Genomic DNA, 22,288 nt, shown 5'->3' with positions numbered 1-22,288 from the left:
GGCTATCCGCAAAGGGAATATTGAACTGAACTAACTGAACACTGAACCGATACACTCATCGGTTCAGTTCATTGGGTTGAATCAAACCACGCATGCGCAGTGCGTATAAAACGCAGGGATCTTAGAAAATGACTTGTCTACGAACAGTTGTGAAGTGTTCACTATTTTGCCTAAACACTTTAAGCCAGTTGTAAATTAGGGCTAATTGTGTTAGTAGGGAGAAAAACATAGCAAATGTCACATTTTATGATGTGGATGGTACTTACGCCGTGGTCCCTAAACCGCACGCTTGCTTCCGCAGCACAAGCGACGTTGTACGTAATTTAAAGATACCACTCTGTTTAATACAGGTACGTATATAATTTACCCATCCTTTACACATATACACTCACTGGTCACTTTATTGGGTACACATGTTCGCAAATATCTAATCAGAACCTGTTAAAGTAATATTTGGAAGACCGTTTGAATGTTTATTTTGAAGTTAGTACCAGTACCACAGCGAGACATTGTGAATCGACTCTCTTCGTCAAACGAATCTTTCAAAAATAACAAATAGACGACATGCTGAAGTTCAAAATGAACATCAGAATAGGGAAGAAAGGTAATTTAAGTGACGTTGGACGTGGTTGTCGGTCTAAGTATTTCAGAAACTGCTGATCTACTGGCATTTTCACACACAAACATCTCTAGAGTTTATAGAGATGGTCATAAAAAGAGTTGTGTAGGTGAAAATGCTTTGTTGATGCTAGAGGTCAGAGGAGAGAGGAGAGCATCTCTGAATGCACAACACATTGAAGCTGATGATCTACAGCAGAAGACAGATGAAAACAGAGCAATTCACACAGGCTCACCAAAATTGGACAACAGAAGACTGGAATGGGACCTGGTCTAATGAGTCTGGCTTTCTGCTGTGACATGCAGATGGTAAGGTCAGAATTTGTCATAAACAACACAAAATGTTGTTGGATCCATCCTGCCTTGTAGCAACGGTTCAGGCTGCTGGTGGTGTAATGGTGTGGGGGATCTTTCTTGGCACACTTTGGGCCATTTAGTACCAATTTAGAATCGTTTAACCCTTGTGCATCAATTCAAAAAAGTTACACATCGGTCCATAGAGGACAAAAATGTCCATGTCGAAAAACTGTCATAAATTATTAATCTTGAGAGCACAGACTTACGTTTGGTCTCGTTTTAAAGAAGACCCATGGCATATTATTGTTGAAGTCAAAAAAAATTTAAAAAGTGAAACCAAAAAAAAAAGTTATAGAGGTTTACATTTATGAAAAGGATTTATGAATACTATTTTATATAAAATATATATTTTTTAAAAACATGTTGAACTCTAAAACTGCTTGAAAATCAAAGCCATACATCTAAAAAAAAAAAGGCTGTGTTCCAAATTTGAGGTTGATATCTGAAAAAATGAGCTCTCAGTAAGATTTTTTTTGGGTGCAGTGCCAACTAGATGGCACTATTAGATGGCACAACTAGATGGCACTATCCCCATTAGATGCCAGCAAAACTCCACTGGTGCACACACACACACACACACACACACACACAGAGCGGCTGGATTTGTGATTTGCAGTTTAGTTTTTCTTTCTCAAATATTACAAGCACACACACACACACACACACACACAAATATTACAAGCACACACACACACACACACACACACACACACACACACACACACACACACACACACACTTCGTTCGGATGCAGCTTAGCGCTCTGTATAGAAGTTTGTCCGTTTAGGGCTACTGTTGAAACATGGCGGCGCAAAATGGCGGCTTCACTGTAATGGGACCCGCGGTGTGTGTAGATAGAAATGGCTCATTATAAGGCAATAAAAACATAACGGTTCATTATGTAAGGTCTTTATACTCCACTGAAAACATGGTTATGTATATTACATTGCATTTCTGTCAATAGATCCTCATAAATCCTACACACTGCACCTTTAATTACTCACCCTCATGCATCCAACTCCATTTCCCACAATTCCTTGGGAACACTCCCATGATTCCTATGCAGTAGCCTCTATGCCTTTTCCTCTGCTAGTCGAGCAAGTTAGATGGCAGGAGAATGAAGCGGTATTTATAAGTGCTCAACCAAAACGGCTGGATGTTGTTTGGATTGTAGTTAATGATGTTGGGCTATATAAACTAAACCGACTTAATGTTAAGCAGGTGTTCCTGCAGTCTGTCATTTTTGGCAAATAAAGAAAATGTTTGTCTGAAAGCATTTCTTGTTAAAGTTTGTATTTTTGTGCCCTGTATAGAACAACACATGCCTGTTTAAGTGATAAACTGTGGTTGTTTTCAGAGATGGTAACAGACCATCTACATTTGGTCTGATACCAAGTGCTACAATTGTGTGGCCTGTGCTACAAAACTTGTGCTTCTACCTCTGTAGCACCAGTGCAAAACATGTTAACGTACAGCCTCGCAAGGTGCACCTAATAAAGTGACCGTGGTGTGTGTAGTTGTACTGTGATAGCCTTAAAGGATTAGTTCACTTTCAAATAAACTTTTGCTTATTATTTACTCACCCCCTTGTCATCCAAGATATCCATGTCTTTCTGTGTTCAGTCGAAAAGAAATGAAGATTTTTGATGAAAAGATTTCAGGATATTTTTCCATATAATGGAAGTCAATAGACCCCATACGGTTCAAGGTCCAAATGAGAGGTTCAGTACAGCTTCAAAAGGGCTTTAAACCACATCAAACGGTACCAGACGATCAATAAGGGTCTTATCTAGCGAAACGATCGGTCATTTTTTTTTTAAATAAATAAAGTTTAAGTTTTATAAGCACAAATGCTCGCCGTGCTCTGTTCAGTGATGCGCACTCGTGACGTCACGTAAAACCCAATTACGTTGAAAAGGTCACGCTAGACGCAGGCGGAAGTACCGAGTCAGTGTTTACAAATGAGCGAAAGGAGGACCGTATCCACATATTCAAACGTCTTTGCGTCTGCGTCTAGCGTGACCTTTTCAATGTAATTGCGTTTTACGTGACGTCACGAGTGCGCATCACTGAACAGATCAAGGCGAGCATTTGTGCTTATAAAACTTAAACTTTATTTATTTTTAAAAAAATGGCCGATCGTTTCGCTAGATAAGACCCTTATTGGTCGTCTGGTACCGTTTGATGTGGTTTAAAGCCCTTTTGAAGCTGTACTGAACCTCTCATTTGGACCTTGAACCGTTTGGAGGCTATTGACTTCCATTAGATGGAGAAATATCCTAAAATCTTTTCATCAAAAATTTTCATTTCTTTTCGACTGAACACAGAAAGACATGGATATCTTGGATGACAAGGGGGTGAGTAAATTATAAGCAAAAGTTTATTTGAAAGTGAACTAATCCTTTAACAGTGAATTCACAAATATAGTTTATTTTCTGAATGATTACGTTTCCTCTTAATGCAGCTGATGCTTAAAGGGTTAGTTCACCCAAAAATGAAAATTCTGTCATTAATTACTCACCCTCATGTCGTTCGACACCCGTAAGACCTCCGTTCATCTTCAGACACAAATGAAGATATTTTAGTTGAAAGCTGATGCTGAGAAAGGCTTCAGATAGGCCTCCATTGGCATTCAGTACATTTACACTCCCAAGACCCATAAAAGGCACTAAAAACGTCGTTACAAAGTCCATCTCACCACAGTGACTCTACAATAATTTTACGATGCGACGACAATAGTTTTTGTGCGAAAAAAAAAAAAAAATCAAAATAACACCTTTATCCAACTTGTTCTTGTCTTCCGTGTGTGCCTCCACGACGCATGCGCGAGAATATGACGCAGATCCGGCGCTCGGACACATGACCCAGAAGAGATTTGTTTACAAGCAGAGGAAGACGCGCGTGTCTAAGCTGTTGAATTCTACATTGATCGTGCTTTAGGTCTCGGCGTTGTTCTCAAAATCGGGCTAAAGTGTGCATTTCGTGGATTCCCGAACCCCGGTGCTACGTCATATTCTCGCGCATGCGTCGTGGAGGCACACACGGAAGACAAGAACAAGTTGGATAAAGGTGTTCTTTTGATTTTTTTTGCGCACAAAAACTATTGTCGTCGCATCGTAAAATTATTGTAGAGTCACTGTGGTGAGATGGACTTTGTAACGACGTTTTAAGTGCCTTTTATGGGTCTTGGGAGTGTAAATACACTGAATGCCAATGGAGGCCTGTCTGAAGCCTTTCTCAGCCATCAGCTTTACACTAAAATATCTTCATTTGTGTCTGAAGATGAACGGAGGTCTGACGGGTGTCGAACGACATGAGGGTGAGTAATTAATGACAGAATTTTCATTTTTGGGTGAACTAACCCTTTAACCCTAACACTAACTAACAGTGTATGCGTTGTGTATGATGTTGTGTATGTCTAACTTTATCATTGTATCATAAAACAACGTAATGAATTAGCTATCAATATGGAATGCATGCCTTTCTCTGACACTAACTGCTTATTAATAAACAATGAATGTTTCATACTTATATAATTTACAAGACTGTCTAATGATTTAACTGATCTGTTTTCCTCTTTCTCTGTTTTCAAGAATGGGTGGGTTTAAAGATGCATACCAAGACATTCAACCAGTAACCCTTCGAATCGCAGAAGAAAATGTGACCTCCAGCCTCTACTGCAGCTCAGCCGAGGGCATTGAAGCGCACGTGTCTACTTTAGTGGAAGCTTTCTTAGTTGAGGTATACCGATGTAGAGTCTGTCAATTTACCAGCAACCAAAAAGCCAAGATTAGCCATCATGTCATGGAAAGACATGATGCAGTGTCCCCATGCCCCCATCTTCCATGTCTGGAGAAAGAGGACGAGGAGAGTTTGGGCGTAGGAATGAGGGTTGTTGATGAAGAGGAGGATGACCACGACAGCTCTCCATATGACCTAGAGAACGACCTCCATTCTGGCTCAAAAAGCAACGAGGATCAGATGGACATGGAGCGTATGTCTTTCCTCCTCCCGATGTACGGCATGTTTCAAAACATCAGCCCACAGTCATGTGACATTGGCCTGGGCTCCAACTCTGATGGCAACTTGCATGTGGCACAAACTTGTGAGGTGACTATAAAGATTTTTGCGATATTTAAAGGGATAGTCCACCCAAAAATCTAAATTCTGTCATAATTTACTCACCCTCTAGCCTGACGTTGTCATACTCAATTCTAGTCAGAAAATGAGGCTGATGTGCTCCGTTGGGCTGTGATTATGGGGCGTGTTTCAACCGAACCAGGAAAGACCTCAATTGGATAGACCTACAACCAATCAGAGCAACGGAGCGACGCATAACATTAGTTGTCAAATGTCAACAGAACTCAACTGCACTTTGTTGCCAAGTCCGCAGGTTGAAGCGACCCCAATTATTTAATATACAGACCCAGGAATGCGACTTTTAGCAGGAAGCCCTGCCAAAATAGCACCTATTTCACCCCCCAAATGCCTTTTTTTCCCGGAGAACCCCCCTGGAAAGCTATTGGGCTTGTTTTTGGATAGTTTTGAGTAATGTTAGCATTTGGCCGGGTTTTGTTGTAAAAACTTGGCAACCCTGTACCTGCACGCACGCTGGAATAAGTAGCCTAACGTTAGAAGAAAAAGATGAGTGTAAACGATGTTTGCCGGTGTTGTAAAAAAAGAATTTAAGGATACCCAGAGTACTTACCAACACATCATCATTTCTGAGAGAAATAGTAAAGGTGAACGCATATACCAACAAGTTCTCCGTTTAGGATTAGAACAAATTCAACCCAAGCGGCTTTTGATGACGTGGATGATTACGTTACTGTTTATCATCTGTCCATCATCGTCTAAAGCCCGCCCTGATGATTTCATTGGTCCGAACAGTTTCTGTTCAGGCATAATTACTTCTCTACTGATCAAGTCCAGACCGAACTGCCTGCGTTAAAATGTTGTGGTTGGGGCTAAGTTCGGCTTGCATCCAGGCTACTCACCCTCATCTTGTTGTTCCAAACTTTTGTGGTGGACTTTCTTCTGTGGAACATAAAAGAAGATATTTCTAAGAATATTGGTAACCAAACATTTTCAGTTAATTCGGAACCAAAATTCTTTGGATACCAAAATATCTTTTTTTTTATAGCCTGAAGTCGTCATACTCAGATTCTAGTCAGAATATGAGTCTGATTCTGCTCCATTGGGCTGTGATTATGGGGCGTGTTTCAATCGAACCAGGAAAGACCTCAATTGGATAGACCTACAACCAACTTGTCACATTGGTTATGTTGACATAAGTTAGCCTATTTTCAGGTGCTGTGTAATATCATTGCGCCGCTGCACTCATGGTACAGCACAAAGCTCCTTGATTATTATGCAGGAATGAGAGAATAGTTCCTAGTCTTATCGGGCTAGAAAATCACTACTTTTCATTTTCCATTGGTTTTAGTACACGATGTAACTACACACAACACAACATGTAAATAGGAGAATGTTGGTGTTATTTTGTCACTTATTGAGCAGTAGGCTAGCTGTAGCCATTTACCTCCAGTCTTTGTGCTAAGCTAGGCTAGCAGTGGGTGCGTCAGACAGAGTTATGGCACGGAGATGAGAATGGTGTGTGTGGACTTCTCTAACTCTGGGGGATAAGGTGAATAAGATAAAGTCCCAAAAAGTCGGCGTGTTCCTTTAAAGGGATAGTTCACCCAAAAATGAAAATTTGATGGTTTTCTGCTCACCTCCAGGCCAGGGCATCCAAAATGTAGGCGTCTTTGTTTCTTCAGTAGAACACAAATGAAGATTTTTAACTCCGACCGTTGCAGTGTGCCAGTTGTATAATGCATGTGAATGGGGTCTAATTCTATAAGAGTAAACAAAACATGGACAGACAACTTAAAATTAAACCCAGCGGCTCGTGGCGACACATTGATGTCTTAAGACACCAAACAATCAGCAAGAAACCGAACGGTATTTATGCTATTATTTCACCTCATATCAGATGAATGTCATCAGCTCTCCAGACCGCCATTACTTCCTGTAGGTGAGGTCAAAATATCGTCCGGGTCATAGATATATACATAGATTCCTCATTAGTGCCTGTGCGGATTGCTCGAATGAGGAATCTACGTATATATATCTATGACCCGGCCGGTATTTTGACCTTACTCACAGGAAGTAATGGCGGTCTGGAGAGCTGATGACATTCGTCTGATATGAGGTGAAATAATACAGTTTCTCGCAGAAACCGATCGTTTCGTGTCTTAAGACATCAATGTGTCGCCACGAGCCACAGGGTTTAATTTGAAGTTGTCTGTCCATGTTTTGTTTACTCTTATAGAATTAGACCCCATTCACATGCATTATACAACTATCACACAGCAACGGTTGGAGTTAAAAATCTTCATTTGTGTTCTACTGAAGAAACAAAGACACCTACATCTTGGATGCCCTGGGGGTAAGCAGATACACATCAAATTTTCGTTTTTGGGTGAACTATCCCTTTAAATATAAGGGGGATTCTAGTTTTCTGTAGTAAACACATTTTTGTTTGATAACCTTTGATACTCTTCTCAATAGAACTAGTGTTCGTTGTCTGTAGCCTTGAACAAGTTCTCGGAAAGTTTGTGTTTTCGCTGAAGATGTGACAGCTGCAGATAACACCAATGAAGGAGTTTGTTATTGTGATTTTGTGTTATTAAAAGTTGAAGCCCTCACCCACTGAAAATGAGAGTATAAAAGAACGAGTGTGAGGCTTTCACACAACCTGCATGCCCGAATTGACCTTCTTGGCAAGAGTTTTTCAATTCCAGCTTCATCATGATAAAAACGTTTCTTTTTTCCGCAACAGTTCCACAAGAGAAAGTCTTACAGGTTTGGAACAAGTAGTAAATGATTTGGTTGGACTATCCCTTTAATTTAGCTTGAAATGAGAGAATTTACATGTAAACTTTTGTTTTATAAAGGTAAGCACACTCTTCGAGGAGGGTCGGCATGACGAGGACAGCGAGGAGGAACCTGTGTTTCCACTAGAGGATACTGCCGCAGATCTGGCTGTTCCTTTAAACACTGGATTGGAAACCGAAGTTCAGGATGAGGAGATGGCCCAGTCGGCTCATCTCATGACTCTTGGGTTGTGCAGAATCTCGAGCACTAAGTGTCAACCTCAGTCTGCGAATTCAGCCAAAAGCCTGTCCCATCCAGAAGGTGAGCAGGATGCTGGAGATGCCAGCCTGGATGCTGAAATGCAGAAGCCGTCTGAGGAGGATGGCGGATTGGCATGCATCCTCTGCCAGACGGTTGCTTCCAGTCGGAGCATGCTAGAAGTGCATCTGAAATGCCATAGTGGAGACCAAGGCTTCAGGTGCCCTCGCTGCGGCTGCGAATCAGAGGAGTGGGTGGATATGGAGCGACACTGGAGGGGACATGGGAAAAGAAAAGGCTCAAAGCGGCATAAATGTAGTGTTTGCCCCAGGACCTTTAGGAGAGCTGATTCTCGTGAAGCACATGAGAAAAGGCATAATCAGCGGCATCATTGTCGATCTGTCGAGTCTGAGGGGATGGTGCAGTGTTCCCTGTGTCTGGAATGGTGTCACTCAGGGACGGAGTGGGAAACACACCAACAATGTCATTATCAAGGAGGATTCAAATGCTTACACTGTGATTTCAAAGGTACAAATTATTCTTAGTAAATTGAGTTGACTGCAGATTTTCATTTTAGGGGGGTTCAGGCCACAGTGAGGGTATGAAAAAAATGGTAACACTTTAGTTCAATTCTCACGATTAACTACAACCCCAAATCAGAAAAAGTTGGGACAGTATGGAAAACACAAAAAAGAAAGAAAAAAGAAGTGATTTCTAAATTTACTTTGACTTGTATTTCATTGCAGACAATATGAACAAAAAATATTTCATGTTTTGTCTGGTCAACTTCATGTCATTTGTAAATATGCATCCTTTCCTGTCATTCAGACCTGCAACACATTTAAAAAAAAATCATTTGCGTTTTCCATACTGTCCCAACTTTTTCTGATTTGAGGTTGTAATAGCTTATTAGGGTGCATATTAGGATATTGGCTGTTTATTATTACTTCTACTTTTAAAGCAAATATTAAAGTCGGCGTGAAACGGAAGTTGAGATCGTCTTTTTTCTCCTTATTGTGACGTATATCCGAGTGAAACGGCTTCTGAATTTAGAAAAAATGTAGGACGGGGCTTGATTTCGTCATTCGGGAATTCACTGGATCGTTGGAAGTTGGGCGTTGCTAACAAAATGGAGGCAGATTGAAGGCCAGTTTGCACTCAGTTGTGGAGAAAAACTCGATCTATCTCTTAAATAAATGTATTTTCTCTCTAAATCTTTTCTACATATGTTACTGAGCATATTTCCTCACTTTTCGCTGGTTTATGCTACAGATTTCACTTATTTTACGCCTTTTATTGCTTTATTTCTGTGTAACTTTTTACGCGATTCTAGGATTTTCATTTTAGGGGGGCCAGGCCACAGTGAGGGTATGAAAAAAATGGTAACACTTTAGTTCAATTCTCATGATTAACTACAACCCCAAATCAGAAAAAGTTGGGACAGTATGGAAAACGCAAAAAAAAAAGAAAAAAAAGAAGTGATTTCTAAATTTACTTTGACTTGTATTTCATTGCAGACAATATGAACACAAAATATTTCATGTTTTGTCTGGTCAACTTCATGTCATTTGTAAATATGCATCCTTTCCTGTCATTCAGACCTGCAACACATTTCAAAAAAAATCATTTGCGTTTTCCATACTGTCCCAACTTTTTCTGATTTGAGGTTGTAATAGCTTATTAGGGTGCATATTAGGATATTGGCTGTTTATTATTACTTCTACTTATAAAGCAAATATTAAAGTCGGCGTGAAACGGAAGTTGAGATCGTCTTTTTTCTCCTTATTGTGACGTATATCCGAGTGAAACGGCTTCTGAATTTAGAAAAAATGTAGGACGGGGCTTGATTTCGTCATTCGGGAATTCATTGGATCGTTGGAAGTTGGGCGTTGCTAACAAAATGGAGGCAGATTGAAGGCCAGTTTGCACTCAGTTGTGGAGAAAAACTCGATCTATCTCTTAAATAAATGAATTTTCTCTCTAAATCTTTTCTACATATGTTACTCAGCATATTTCCTCACTTTTCGCTGGTTTATGCTACAGATTTCACTTATTTTAAGCCTTTTATGGCTTTATTTCTGTGTAACTTTTTTACGCGATTCTAGGATTTTCATTTTAGGGGGGCCAGGCCACAGTGAGGGTATGAAAAAAATGGTAACACTTTAGTTCAATTCTCACTGTTAACTAATAGCTTATTAGGGTGCATATTAGGATATTGACTGTTTATTATTACTTATACTTATAAAGAAAATATTAATGCCTTATTCTGCATGACCATATTCTACATCCCTTAATCATACAATGTAGGCAGGGTTATAATCACTGAGATCCCAAAAGTGAGGATGTGCATTTTAAGATGTTCTGAACGGCAAAAAAAAAAAAGATAACAGCTTGAAAAACATGTCAGTGGGCAGATATGACTGATAAAGTTTTTCCATTTTTGTCAGTGAAGAAAGTAAACATATGTTTAACTGATATTTATATGTTTTATGAATAATTTTTGTAGACTTGTTTATTTACTGAAGGCTGACAGGAAAGCTAGGTAACTAAATTTATTAAATTAATTCACAATGTGCACACATTCATTACTAATCTTATGCCCAATACAAGCTGAAAAAAGGTGAGCTTTTTTATTAAATGAGAGCTACACATGGAATTATTAAATTACAATATGTACACATTTATTACTATTAATCTTATGCCTAATCTGTAGAAAACTGCTTTGTTTATATTTCTTGTTTGTGAATTATATAATAAATGACATTAGGCCTATTTCAATTCAAAATGGCGAAATTAGACGAAAGTTTATTAATTTGCCTGAATATTTTTGTCATTTGTTTAACATTTCTGACTTAAAGAAGCTGCTGTCAAATATGAAATGTTTAGTTTAGCTACATATCTCGCACTTGACGCCAGTTTCTTATGTTTGAAAGGTTAATCACACATTTTTTAGGGGGGCTGGACAGAAGTTTAGGAGGGGCTGAAGCCTCCCTAAAAAGGGCCTAGTGACGCCCATGGTTGACTGTTTGCTATAATTTGAAGTGTTGATGAGACAAGCTATAGGTTGGAGTACACACTTTGACCCCAGTACAAAAATGTTAAGTTTTGAAACATCATCGTCTTTGCTGAATTGATAGGCTAGTTTTTGTGATCCAAAGCATAATCACAATTGCGGTGTTGTTCTTTTTACCATGTGTTTTTAATATTTGTCCACACCCATAACATACAAATTCAATATTGGATTTTTCATCTCAGAGAGTGACAATCATAAACTGTGTTTAACAATTTGAAAGCTTTTTTCTTTGTCTTGCTCTGTATTTCTAGTTTGCTGTTTCTTATATCTGTCTTTTAGAGAAGTCGTGGAAAAAGACCCTGAAGCATATTCACACTCAACACCAACAGGCTGATACAAATCAAGAGCAACAGATTGCTCACAGTATGTAAGTATCTTTTGATATCATCCAAATTCATCTTTTGTTATCTAATTCAAAATGCTTTAAAGCGGCAGGGCCTCTGTAAACTTCCACGGGTGCCAGAAAATTACTAAGTTATTTAAAATAATACAAAATAACAACTGAAAATCAAGGTATGTCTTATTTTAATTCACCCCCATCAAAAGGTTTTTGATCGGTAAGATTTGTAATGTTTTTAGAAGTCTCTTATGCTCACCAAGGCTGCATTTATTTAATAATAATAAAAACCTGTACAATTGTGAAATATTATTAAAATGTAAAATAACTGTTTTCTATTTGAATATATTTTAAAATGTAATTTACTTCTGTGATGCAAAGCTGAATTTTGAGCATTATCACTCCAGTCTTCAGTGTCACATGACCCTTCAGAAATCATTCTAATATGAGGAGATGCCGCTCAAGAAACATTTATGATTATTATCAGTGTTGAAAACAGTTGCGTGAAACACTTTTTTTGATTCTTTGATTAATAGAAAGTTCAAAAGAACAGTATTTATCTGAAATAGAAAGCTTTTGTCATAACGTTCAAAAGTTTTGGGTCAGTAAGGATTTTTTTTTTTTTTGGCAAAGAAATTAATACATTTATTCAGCAAGGACGCATTAAATTTATCGCATTAAATTAAATTGAACATTTATAAAAGATTATATTTAAAGTAAATGCTGTTCTTTTGAACTTTCTATTCATCAAAGAATCCTGTTTTCAACATTGATAATAATCATAAAAGTTTAAAATCATTAGAATGATTTCTGCAGGAACATGTGACACTGAAATTTACAGAAATAATGAGTGTTTGAAGGAAATACAGTCAAATATTCTTTTCAAAATGAAAATTTCCTGATATTTTTACTCACCCCATCTCATCCAAGATGTTCATGTCTTTCTTTCTTCAGTGGAAAAGAAATGAAGTTTTTTGAGGAAAACATTCCAGGATTTTTCTCCACATAATGGACTTCAATGGGAACCAACGGTTGAAGGTCCAAATCAATGCAGTTTAAAAGGAAGAGCTTCAGAGGCTCTGATCCCAGACGAGGAATAAAGTCTGATCTAGACAAACCATCGGACATCGATTTGGACCTCATCGAAGTCCATTATGTGCAGAAAAATCCTGGAATGTTTTCCTCAAAAAACGTCATTTCTTTTCCACTGAAGAAAGAACGACATGAACATCTTGGATGAGATCGGGGTGAGGAAAACATCAGGAAATGTTCATTTTGAAGTGAACTAATCCTTTAAAGGGCATTTGTAGAGATGGTTGACTGTCAGACTGCTGAAACCGACATGTTTGTCTGTACTCAGAGAAAACCAGCAACTTAACACATCCACCAAATACCCAGAATGCCTCAGAGGTATGAAGCCAGAGTCGTGGTCCCAGATTAGGAAGAAGAGGTTGAAAAACAGGATTGTGGGAAGGGAAAAGAGCAATGAAGGAGGAAAGGAGAGAGTGGGTCACCTGAAGGCTGAGACATCGGTTGGACTCTCCGTTTCCAGACTGAAAGAGTTCTGCTGCAACCTCTGTGACAAGTATGAGAATCCGTCCTTTCCTTGCTATATTATCTTGACAACGAGACCGTTATTGAAGTGTAGCATCCTAATGTCGTATCTCATAGTCCATACTCTATTGTTCAAAGGTTTGGGGTTGGTAAGATTTTTTGAAAATCCTTGAAAGAAGTCTCTTATGCTCATCAAGGCTGCATTTATTTAACAAAAAATACAATAAAAACAGTAATATTGTGAAATATTAATACAATTTCAAATAACTGTTTTCTATTTGAATATATTTTAAAGGGATAGTTCACCCAAAAATGAAAATTAACCCATGATTTTCTCAAGTCATCCGAGGTGTATATGACATTCTCATTCAGACGAATACAATCAGAGATATATTAAAACACAAGCTTTATAATGGCAGTGAATGGTTGGGTCATTTTTGAAGTCCATAAAAGTGCATCTATCCATCATAAAAGTGCATCTTTCCATCATTCATATTCTCTTCAGAAGGCCTTTATTAACCCCCGGTGAAGCAGTCACTTTTATGATATATGCAATTTTTTTTAATGATGAATAGATGCACTTTTATGATGGATAAATGCCCTTTTATGATGGATAAATGCCCTTTTATAATGGATAAATGCCCTTTTATGATGGATATATGCACTTTTATGATGGATAGATGCACTTTTATGATGGAACGATGCACTTTTATGATGGATAGATACACTTTTATGATGGATAGATGCACTTTTATGATGGATAGATGCACTTTTATGATGGATAGATGCACTTTTATGATGGATAGATGCCCTTTTATGATGGATAGATGCACTTTTATGATGGAAAGATGCACTTTTATGATGGATAGATGCACTTTTATGATGGAAAGATGCACTATTATGATGGACAGATGCACTTTTATGATGGATAGATGCCCTTTTATAAATGCACTTTTATGATGGATAGATGCACTATTATGATGGACAGATGCACTTTTATGATGGATAGATGCCCTTTTATAAATGCACTTTTATGATGGATAGATGCACTTTTATGATGGATAGATGCACTTTTATGATGGATAGATGCACTTTTATGATGGATAGATGCACTTTTATGATGGATAGATGCACTTTTATGATGGATAGATGCACTTTTATGATGGATAAATGCCCTTTTATGATGGATAGATGCACTTTTATGATGGATAGATGCACTTTTATGATGGATAGATGCACTTTTATGATGGAAAGATGCACTTTTATGATGGATAGATACACTTTTATGATGGAAAGATGCACTTTTATGATGGATAGATGCACTTTTATGATGGATAGATGCACTTTTATGATGGATAGATGCACTTTTATGATGGATAGATACACTTTTATGATGGATAAATGCCCTTTTATGATGGATAGATGCACTTTTATGATGGAAAGATGCACTTTTATGATGGAAAGATGCACTTTTATGATGGATAGATGCACTTTTATGATGGAAAGATGCACTTTTATAAATGCACTTTTATGATGGATAGATGCACTTTTATGATGGATAAATGCCCTTTTATGATGGAAAGATGCACTTTTATGATGGAAAGATGCACTTTTATAAATGCACTTTTATGATGGATAGATGCACTTTTATGATGGAAAGATGCACTTTTATAAATGCACTTTTATGATGGATAGATACACTTTTATGATGGATAAATGCCCTTTTATGATGGATAGATGCACTTTTATGATGGAAAGATGCACTTTTATGATGGAAAGATGCACTTTTATGATGGATAGATGCACTTTTATGATGGAAAGATGCACTTTTATAAATGCACTTTTATGATGGACAGATGCACTTTTATGATGGATAGATGCACTTTTATGATGGATAGATGCCCTTTTATGATGGATAGATGCACTTTTATGATGGAAAGATGCACTTTTATGATGGAAAGATGCACTTTTATAAATGCACTTTTATGATGGATAGATGCACTATTATGATGGACAGATGCACTTTTATGATGGATAGATGCCCTTTTATAAATGCACTTTTATGATGGATAGATGCACTTTTATGATGGACAGATGCACTTTTATGATGGATAGATGCACTTTTATGATGGACAAATGCACTTTTATGATGGACAGATGCACATTTATGATGGACAGATGCACTTTTATGATGGATAGATGCACTTTTATGATGGATAGATGCACTTTTATGATGGACAAATGCACTTTTATGATGGATAGATGCACTTTTATAAATGCACTTTTATGATGGATAGATGCACTTTTATGGACTTCAAAAATGACACAACAATTCACAGCCATTATAAAGCTTGGAAAAGCCAGGATTGTATTTGTCTGAAAGAAGAATGTCATATACACCTAGGGTGACTTAAGGGAGAGTAAATCATGGGATAATTTCCATTTTTGGGTGAACTATCCCTTTTAAACATAATTTATTCCTGTGACGGCAAAGCTGAATTTCCAGCAGTCTTCAGAAATCATTATAATATGCTGGTTTGGTGTTAAATAAACTTTTCTTCTCATCACATTTGGAAAAGGTTGTTTTGCTTAATATATTTGTGATTTTTTTTTTCTTTTTTTCAAGGTTCAAACGAACAGCATTTACTTGAAATATAAATATGTTCTAACATTATACGTCACTTTGATCAATTTAATGTCCTTGCTGAATTCTTACGGGCCCTAAACATTTGAACTATAGTGTATAATAGCAGAAGTGCACAGCATTTATGTAGTATCTGTCAGGATACATACAAACATATTTTATATCTAGAATAATCAAGCTAAACATGCCTTTCCTTTTCCTTTGAGATGGCTGTTGACTGTCCGTTTTCTATAATTTATCTCTGTACAGGAAGTTTTCTACCAAGTTGACCATGCGGCGTCACATGGGCATTCATGAAGGAGATAAGCCATTTAAATGCCCACACTGCCACTACTGCACTCGTCTCAAAGCCTCGCTCATACAGCACCTCCGCGTCCACACAGGTGCAGTTGCAAGCACATTGTAGATATCATCTTTTAATATTAAAGGGATAGTTAATATTAAAGGGATAGTTCACCCAAAAATGAAAATTAGCCCATGATTTACTCACCCTCAAGTCATCCTAGGTGTATATGACATTCATCTTTCAGACAAATCAAATCTGAGTTATATTACAAAAGTCCAGGCTAATCCAAGCATTATAATAGCAGTAATAGTTGTTTTTGAAGTTCATAAAAAGTGCCTCTATCCATCATATAACGGCTCTGGGGGGGTTAATAAAGGCCTTCTGAAGCGAATTGATGCATTTGTGTAGCAAAAATATCCATATTTAAAACTTTACCAAGTAAACTTTCAGCCGACCGCCTTCCCTGTTCAATATATGGAAAAATTGTTGAAAGTTCCTCTGCCGATCGAAAGACTAACGCCACCAGGTCCGCTCGTCATGACGTCACGAACACATCTTGAGTTTCACTTTCAACATTCAACACTTTTCCACAGAAGGTGGAGGCCGAAAATTTACTTGATAAAGTTTTAAATATGGATTTTTTTCTTACACAAACGCATTGATTCGCTTCAGAAGGCCTTTATTAACACCTCAGAGCCGTGTGGAGCAGTTATATGATGGATAGATGCACTTTTTATGGACTTCAAAAACAGAGCAACTATGAATCCAATTCTAAAACTTGGATTAGCCTGGACTTTTGTAATATAACTCAGATTTTATTCGTCTGAAAGAAGAATGTCATACACCTTGGATGACTTGAGGGTGAGTAAATGATGGGCTAATTTTCATTTTTGGGTGAACTATCCCTTTAAACACTCTTTTTTTTTTATATATACGAATCTTGCACTGGTAATCATTGTTTTTGGAATGACTTGTCCATCACCTTTTATTAGTCCTGGTCACTAAACAGAAGTTATGATCTTTCCCACGCTACTTTAATTAGAAATGTAGCAAATACACAGAGAAAGACGGCTGACATGGTGACATGCAGAGATTTAAAGCTTAGTGGAAGTCCTTTCAAAAGACTGGTTCTCATTGAACAGTTGCCATGACATTGCACTGCCTGAGTTTGAGAATTCAAGTGATGTGTTTTTCTTTTGGCTTTAGGTGAGAAGCCATACAAGTGTTCGCAGTGCTCCTATGCTTCTATTGACAGAAGCTCTCTGCGCAGACACTCGAGGACACACACACAAGAAAAGCCTTACTGTTGCCAGTACTGTCCATACAGCAGGTACATGCTCTCGCCTGTCAGAAAGTCGGCAGACTACACTTGTTTCAAACTGTTGTGAATTTCCTTTTCCTCGTTTGAAGAAGAGACCAGGAGACTTGGATAGGTTCTTCAGCAGGATTCTTTATTGAGAAAACGGCTGAGGTTATCAAGTCTGACTTAACAGTACAAAACAATGCAATTTATCTACATTTCAGGGGGAGGGATTATACAGCAGGGGAGGAGACATTCAAACAAAGGAATGCAAATTAGGGATGGGCATTTTTGTCAATTTCTCATTTCGATCATTGATAGGTTTCAAAAACGAGTACTTGAGTGCTTGGGGGCGGGGCATGTGAAGGGGGCGGGGCATGTCCGTCATTGAGATAATGAAAACTGTTATGAAAAAGGTTGTTGACAAATACAAACGTGATAGGTATATGAAAACATGAACATATAAAACAAAAAATAACTGCTAGATTATGATGCATAAATGTCTTTTAACATTTATAAACTTTATAAAACTTTGTAAAATGACCGTCTCAAATAACCAAGTCAGTAATATCGAGCATTGCCTTTGAGCTGAAACTGTGAAATAGAGGTCTTCACGGAGCCCCCGAGACCCGTGGACCCGGGACCCGACCCGGGACCCGTACGGGTTCGGGTCTATATTTTAAATGATCAGCCGGGTCCGGGTCGGGTCCCAATCTATTACTACGGGTCCCGGGTCTGTTTAACATTGTGTGCAATACCCGAGTCGATCCGGACTCGGAGAACACCTGCCCGTGATCAGAGTCAGTCAGCACTGCTTGTGTGTTTTTTGTAACTTGCAACTGTAAAATTAGGATAAGAAAAGTGTGAGCCGGGAAATAAGGTTTAAAAAAAAGAAAGAAGAAAAACACGAGCGATCTCTCTCTCTCTCTTGCTCGCTCGCCTCACGCGCTCGCTCTCTCTCTCTCTCTCTCTCTCGCTCTCTCTGCAAGCGCACGGTAATAATAATGGTTACCTTCATGAGTGATGTGTGAAAAAAGCTAAAAAACAACGAATATAAAGAAGTTAAACCCACGGCACCTCTTCTGTCCGGGCATCCTTCATGCATATTGTGGACAAACATGAGAAAAAAGTAAGTGCTGTCTACGTGTGACGCACTGTTGAAGTTTGATTTGAAATTATATTTAAATAATATATTTAAAATCAGCAACAAAATCTCAGTTGAACTGTCACAAATGTTTTCTATGATGCTCAAATTGCGTAAAAAAGCTCATATTTCAGGTTGCTCCAGCCACCGCGCATGTGCGCAGTATCAAGCGCGTGTCATTTCTATGGCAACCCGAGCTTCCGCCGTGATTGACTTTAATAATAATATGAATGAACCGTCTTATTTCTTAAAGTTTTGGTGGTCAGGCTCGCTCACAGAGATTATAGCAAATAAATAATGCGGACGTCAGCGGCCACCGAACGAGCAATCGCTATTATAGTTCAAAAAGGCAAACAGTCAAAGTTATTATGCGAGTTAACTCGAGTCGAAATGCAAATCTGCAAAGACGCATTTGTCATCCGTCACCGTGACATAAAGTGGACTTTTAAAGCTGAAATGATGAGTGAATTAAGCATGCTTGGAATAACAAGAGAGGAATAACATGGATTTAACTTTTTGGCAAGGATGTAATGCATCACAAGTAACGTTACAAGGAAGGGAGACGACGGCTAGGTAAGACAAAAAGTTATATTTTTCATAACTTGTTTATTGACTTGTTAATATCAGTTATTGTGGAATATGTGACCAACGGGTCCTGTCGGGTCTGTGTCTTCACGCCGGGTTCGGTTCCAGCTTTTAAATAATAGACGGGTCCAGGTCGGTTCCGGGTACTACGTTTTTGGCATTTCTCGGATCTTCACGGGTCCGGGTCCAGCTTTTGAAATAATAGACGGGTCCGGGTCGGTTCCGTTAAGCACATTACGGGTCTCTTCGGGTTCGGGTATGAATTTTTGGACCCGTGAAGACCTCTACTGTGAAATAACACCACCCTGCAGAGCTTGCTAGCTGGTTAATAAACTCAACCAAACGTACCCTATATCAATATTACTATGAAGATTATTATGAACCTATTACGACATAAATCAACACAAAAGGACGTGAATGCGCACGTGAACTTCAGCGTGCTAGATTTTACAGGCTATAGTTTGAAACGGAACATTTTGAATGCGCTCGAACCCTTAACAACGCTGATACACGGACAACGAAAGCACACAGAAACAACATTTTATTAAAATCCTGTTCTCATTATAATGCTTTGACAGATTGACTCTGCACATCATGCACTTAATTTTATTATTCATGATCGAAGTGTTTACAGACATCACTGCGCGTTTTCAAACTCATAACGAAAAACAGCTTTAAATAAACTAGGTCTACTGTTAAAAAATACGAGAACAGTATAGCACTGCTGCATTACTAATATCAATGATTCTGAGAAAGAAATAGACTATCTAAAAAGAAGTTGACTGTCTCTAAACCATAATGTCGAGCATAGCATTTGAGCTGAAACTGAAGAGAATGAACAACAGCCGGTATAACGGCAGTGCTTTGCTAGTTTATTAAGCTCAACCAAACGCTTCTTATATTAGATTAATCAGATAGACAACATAAAAGTAATCTTACAACGTGCATCTGCAGAAAAGGACGCGAATGCGCACATGAACTTAACGCGCTTCTCGCTAGTTTCTCTGTGGATCAGCTGATACACAGGGAACTAAGCACAGAGAATTTACAGCATTCTAATTTCCATCGTGTTCTCATTATAATGCTATGTAGGCTATGACAGATTGGCGCTGCACATCTTGCACTAACCATTCAATGATCAGTGATTCCAGACATCACTGCAGTGCGCGCCTCAGTTTCACTTTATTTCGCAGCGGTCAGGAGGCTGTATAACGCTAACCAATCAGACCTCCGGTACCGCGCAAAACGACGCAATAACCAATAAAAAAGAGACAAATATTTTTTTTTCAGGGCGATCATCGTTCTCATGATCGATGATCGCTGTCACGTTCGAGTACTCGACCACTGTTGCCCATCCCTAATGCAAATGTTGTATAGGTAAAGGACACACCTCAGACATAACTGTGTGACCCGTCCTAATTCAATCAGCATAACAGTGTCATTCAAATGCATAGATGCTAATCCAATCACTCAGGCAGTATTGCTCTAAACTTGTCATGGTAAATAGTCAGGAAGTGCATAAAGACAAAATACTTAATGTCTCAAATACTTACACAGCCTGACGTAATCTCCTTAGACTTTCCTCAAGTTTACTTCAAAATGTAAAACACAAATATAGATCATGTTTTCAGTTATATTCTATTACATTGGAACCTAGATATAACAATGTATACATTTGTAATCCCACAATACCAAGTCTATAGCTAAGAATAATTCTCTGTGTTTCAGCATCCAGAAGAAGAGCTTAGACCTGCATTCCCGGCGTCATCACACCGGAGAGTCGTTCCCCTGTCACCTGTGCCAGTATTCAACACCGGACCGGCAACTTCTGGTGCGACACATGAGGAAACATCACAGCGCCGAACAAACCACCGCCCTGGGGCAGAGGAACAGCTCCCAAACCTCACCTCAGAGAGCACGGACATCCAAATGATATTTATGATTTGTAAATAAAATGTATTTTTAAATACTTTTTAATTCCTTTGCCTTGGGAGTTTTCTCTTTCCGGTCTCTTATTTTATTCCAATGACGAATCAAAGCATTTTTTTTCTTATTCTCCTGAGACCCACGAATAGACTTTTGTCCACTGTAGTGGACATTATATTTTCGACATCATACATGTCACATGTCACAGTCTGGATAAAGAGCACAATCACGGCTTTGCAGAGATGCCAAATGTTTGGAGGTTTCACCAGGACAACAACTTCTTCTTGGTCTTTAAAAAACGGCTGACATTAGCACTCTTACGGAAATATGATAATATTTTTTAATTATAATTTAAATCGGATTCATTTTCAAATTGTTTGTTATAAATCAACATCTCAGGAAAATGTTAAGGGGGTTTCTAATCAAAATATGACTTTCTGTTACAAAACAGGGCATTGATTTCATAAATGTCCACTGTAGAGACGCCAGGATTTAAGTCATGTTTATCAGGCATTTTGGAGACATAACAAGTGAATAGGGAAATAAATTACATATCAATATTCCTATGAAATATTAGATATTATTATGAAAATGTTGCAAATTATTACTCCCATTATTACACTTCCATTTTCCTTACATGTTGCACCAAGAACACATTAATATGCAAATTATATGCAGTGTATACTATAGATATATTGTATTGAATTGGAAAATCCAAGTATGGTCATTTTACCCACACATTGCATAAAGTAAAATGGTATATTAATGCATTTCGTTATATCTTTCATAATACAGTTCAGAATCATCTTTAAACAAAGTTTGTTTTAAAAAAAAATCCTGAAACCTTAAAATTTATTGGTGAATTAAATCCCATTGTTTTTGCCTATACATGCAATTTCATGTTATTTTAGTCCTGGTGTCAACTACAGACGACATATCATAACATATACATAAAAAAAAAAATTTCCCATTTGTTTCTTATTCTCTAAACAATGTAATGACGTGCAAAAATACTAAAAACTTTTTTTTCTGGGTCCCAGGAGGATATGCAAACAAAGTAATTTAGTAAATTCCATATGCTATTGAAATATGTGACCCTGGACCACATGGGTATATTTGTGGCAATACATTGTGTGAGTCAACATTATAGATACTTCTGAATATGGACCGTTTATTCTGTGATGAAACCGATAATAATGCTGGCAGATAGAATTGATGAAAGTACAGAACAATATGTTACAAAATGTGATTTTAGGGCTATCAAAATTAACTTGTAAGGCTTGGATGCAGCTGCTCAGCCAATTATTCCATCACTAAACTGAACTAC

The 22,288-nt window shown here is 38.0% G+C and overlaps 1 protein-coding gene across 2 annotated transcripts; it reads left to right on the top strand.

The window, feature by feature from the left end:
* Positions 1-73: 73 nt before the first annotated feature.
* LOC307127860 (uncharacterized protein) lies at positions 74-21,517 on the top strand. 2 transcript variants are annotated; one of them, XM_079819330.1, is made up of 8 exons: positions 74-350; positions 4,569-5,085; positions 7,935-8,640; positions 11,465-11,552; positions 12,883-13,107; positions 15,970-16,103; positions 17,213-17,336; positions 20,764-21,517. In XM_079819330.1, the coding sequence occupies exons 2-8, from the start codon at positions 4,570-4,572 to the stop codon at positions 20,966-20,968; spliced, it is 1,998 nt and encodes a 665-aa protein (XP_079675456.1). In that variant the 5' UTR covers positions 74-350; position 4,569; the 3' UTR covers positions 20,969-21,517. The 2 variants fall into 2 exon arrangements, with proteins under 2 accessions (XP_079675456.1, XP_079675457.1); XM_079819331.1 differs by lacking the exon at positions 74-350 and having other exon boundaries at positions 4,470-5,085.
* Positions 21,518-22,288: the final 771 nt, after the last annotated feature.

Source organism: Gobio gobio (genome assembly GCF_949357685.1).
Source record: "Gobio gobio genome assembly, chromosome: 6".
Lineage (NCBI taxonomy): Eukaryota > Metazoa > Chordata > Actinopteri > Cypriniformes > Gobionidae > Gobio > Gobio gobio.
This window is presented reverse-complemented; position numbering and strand designations above follow the sequence as displayed.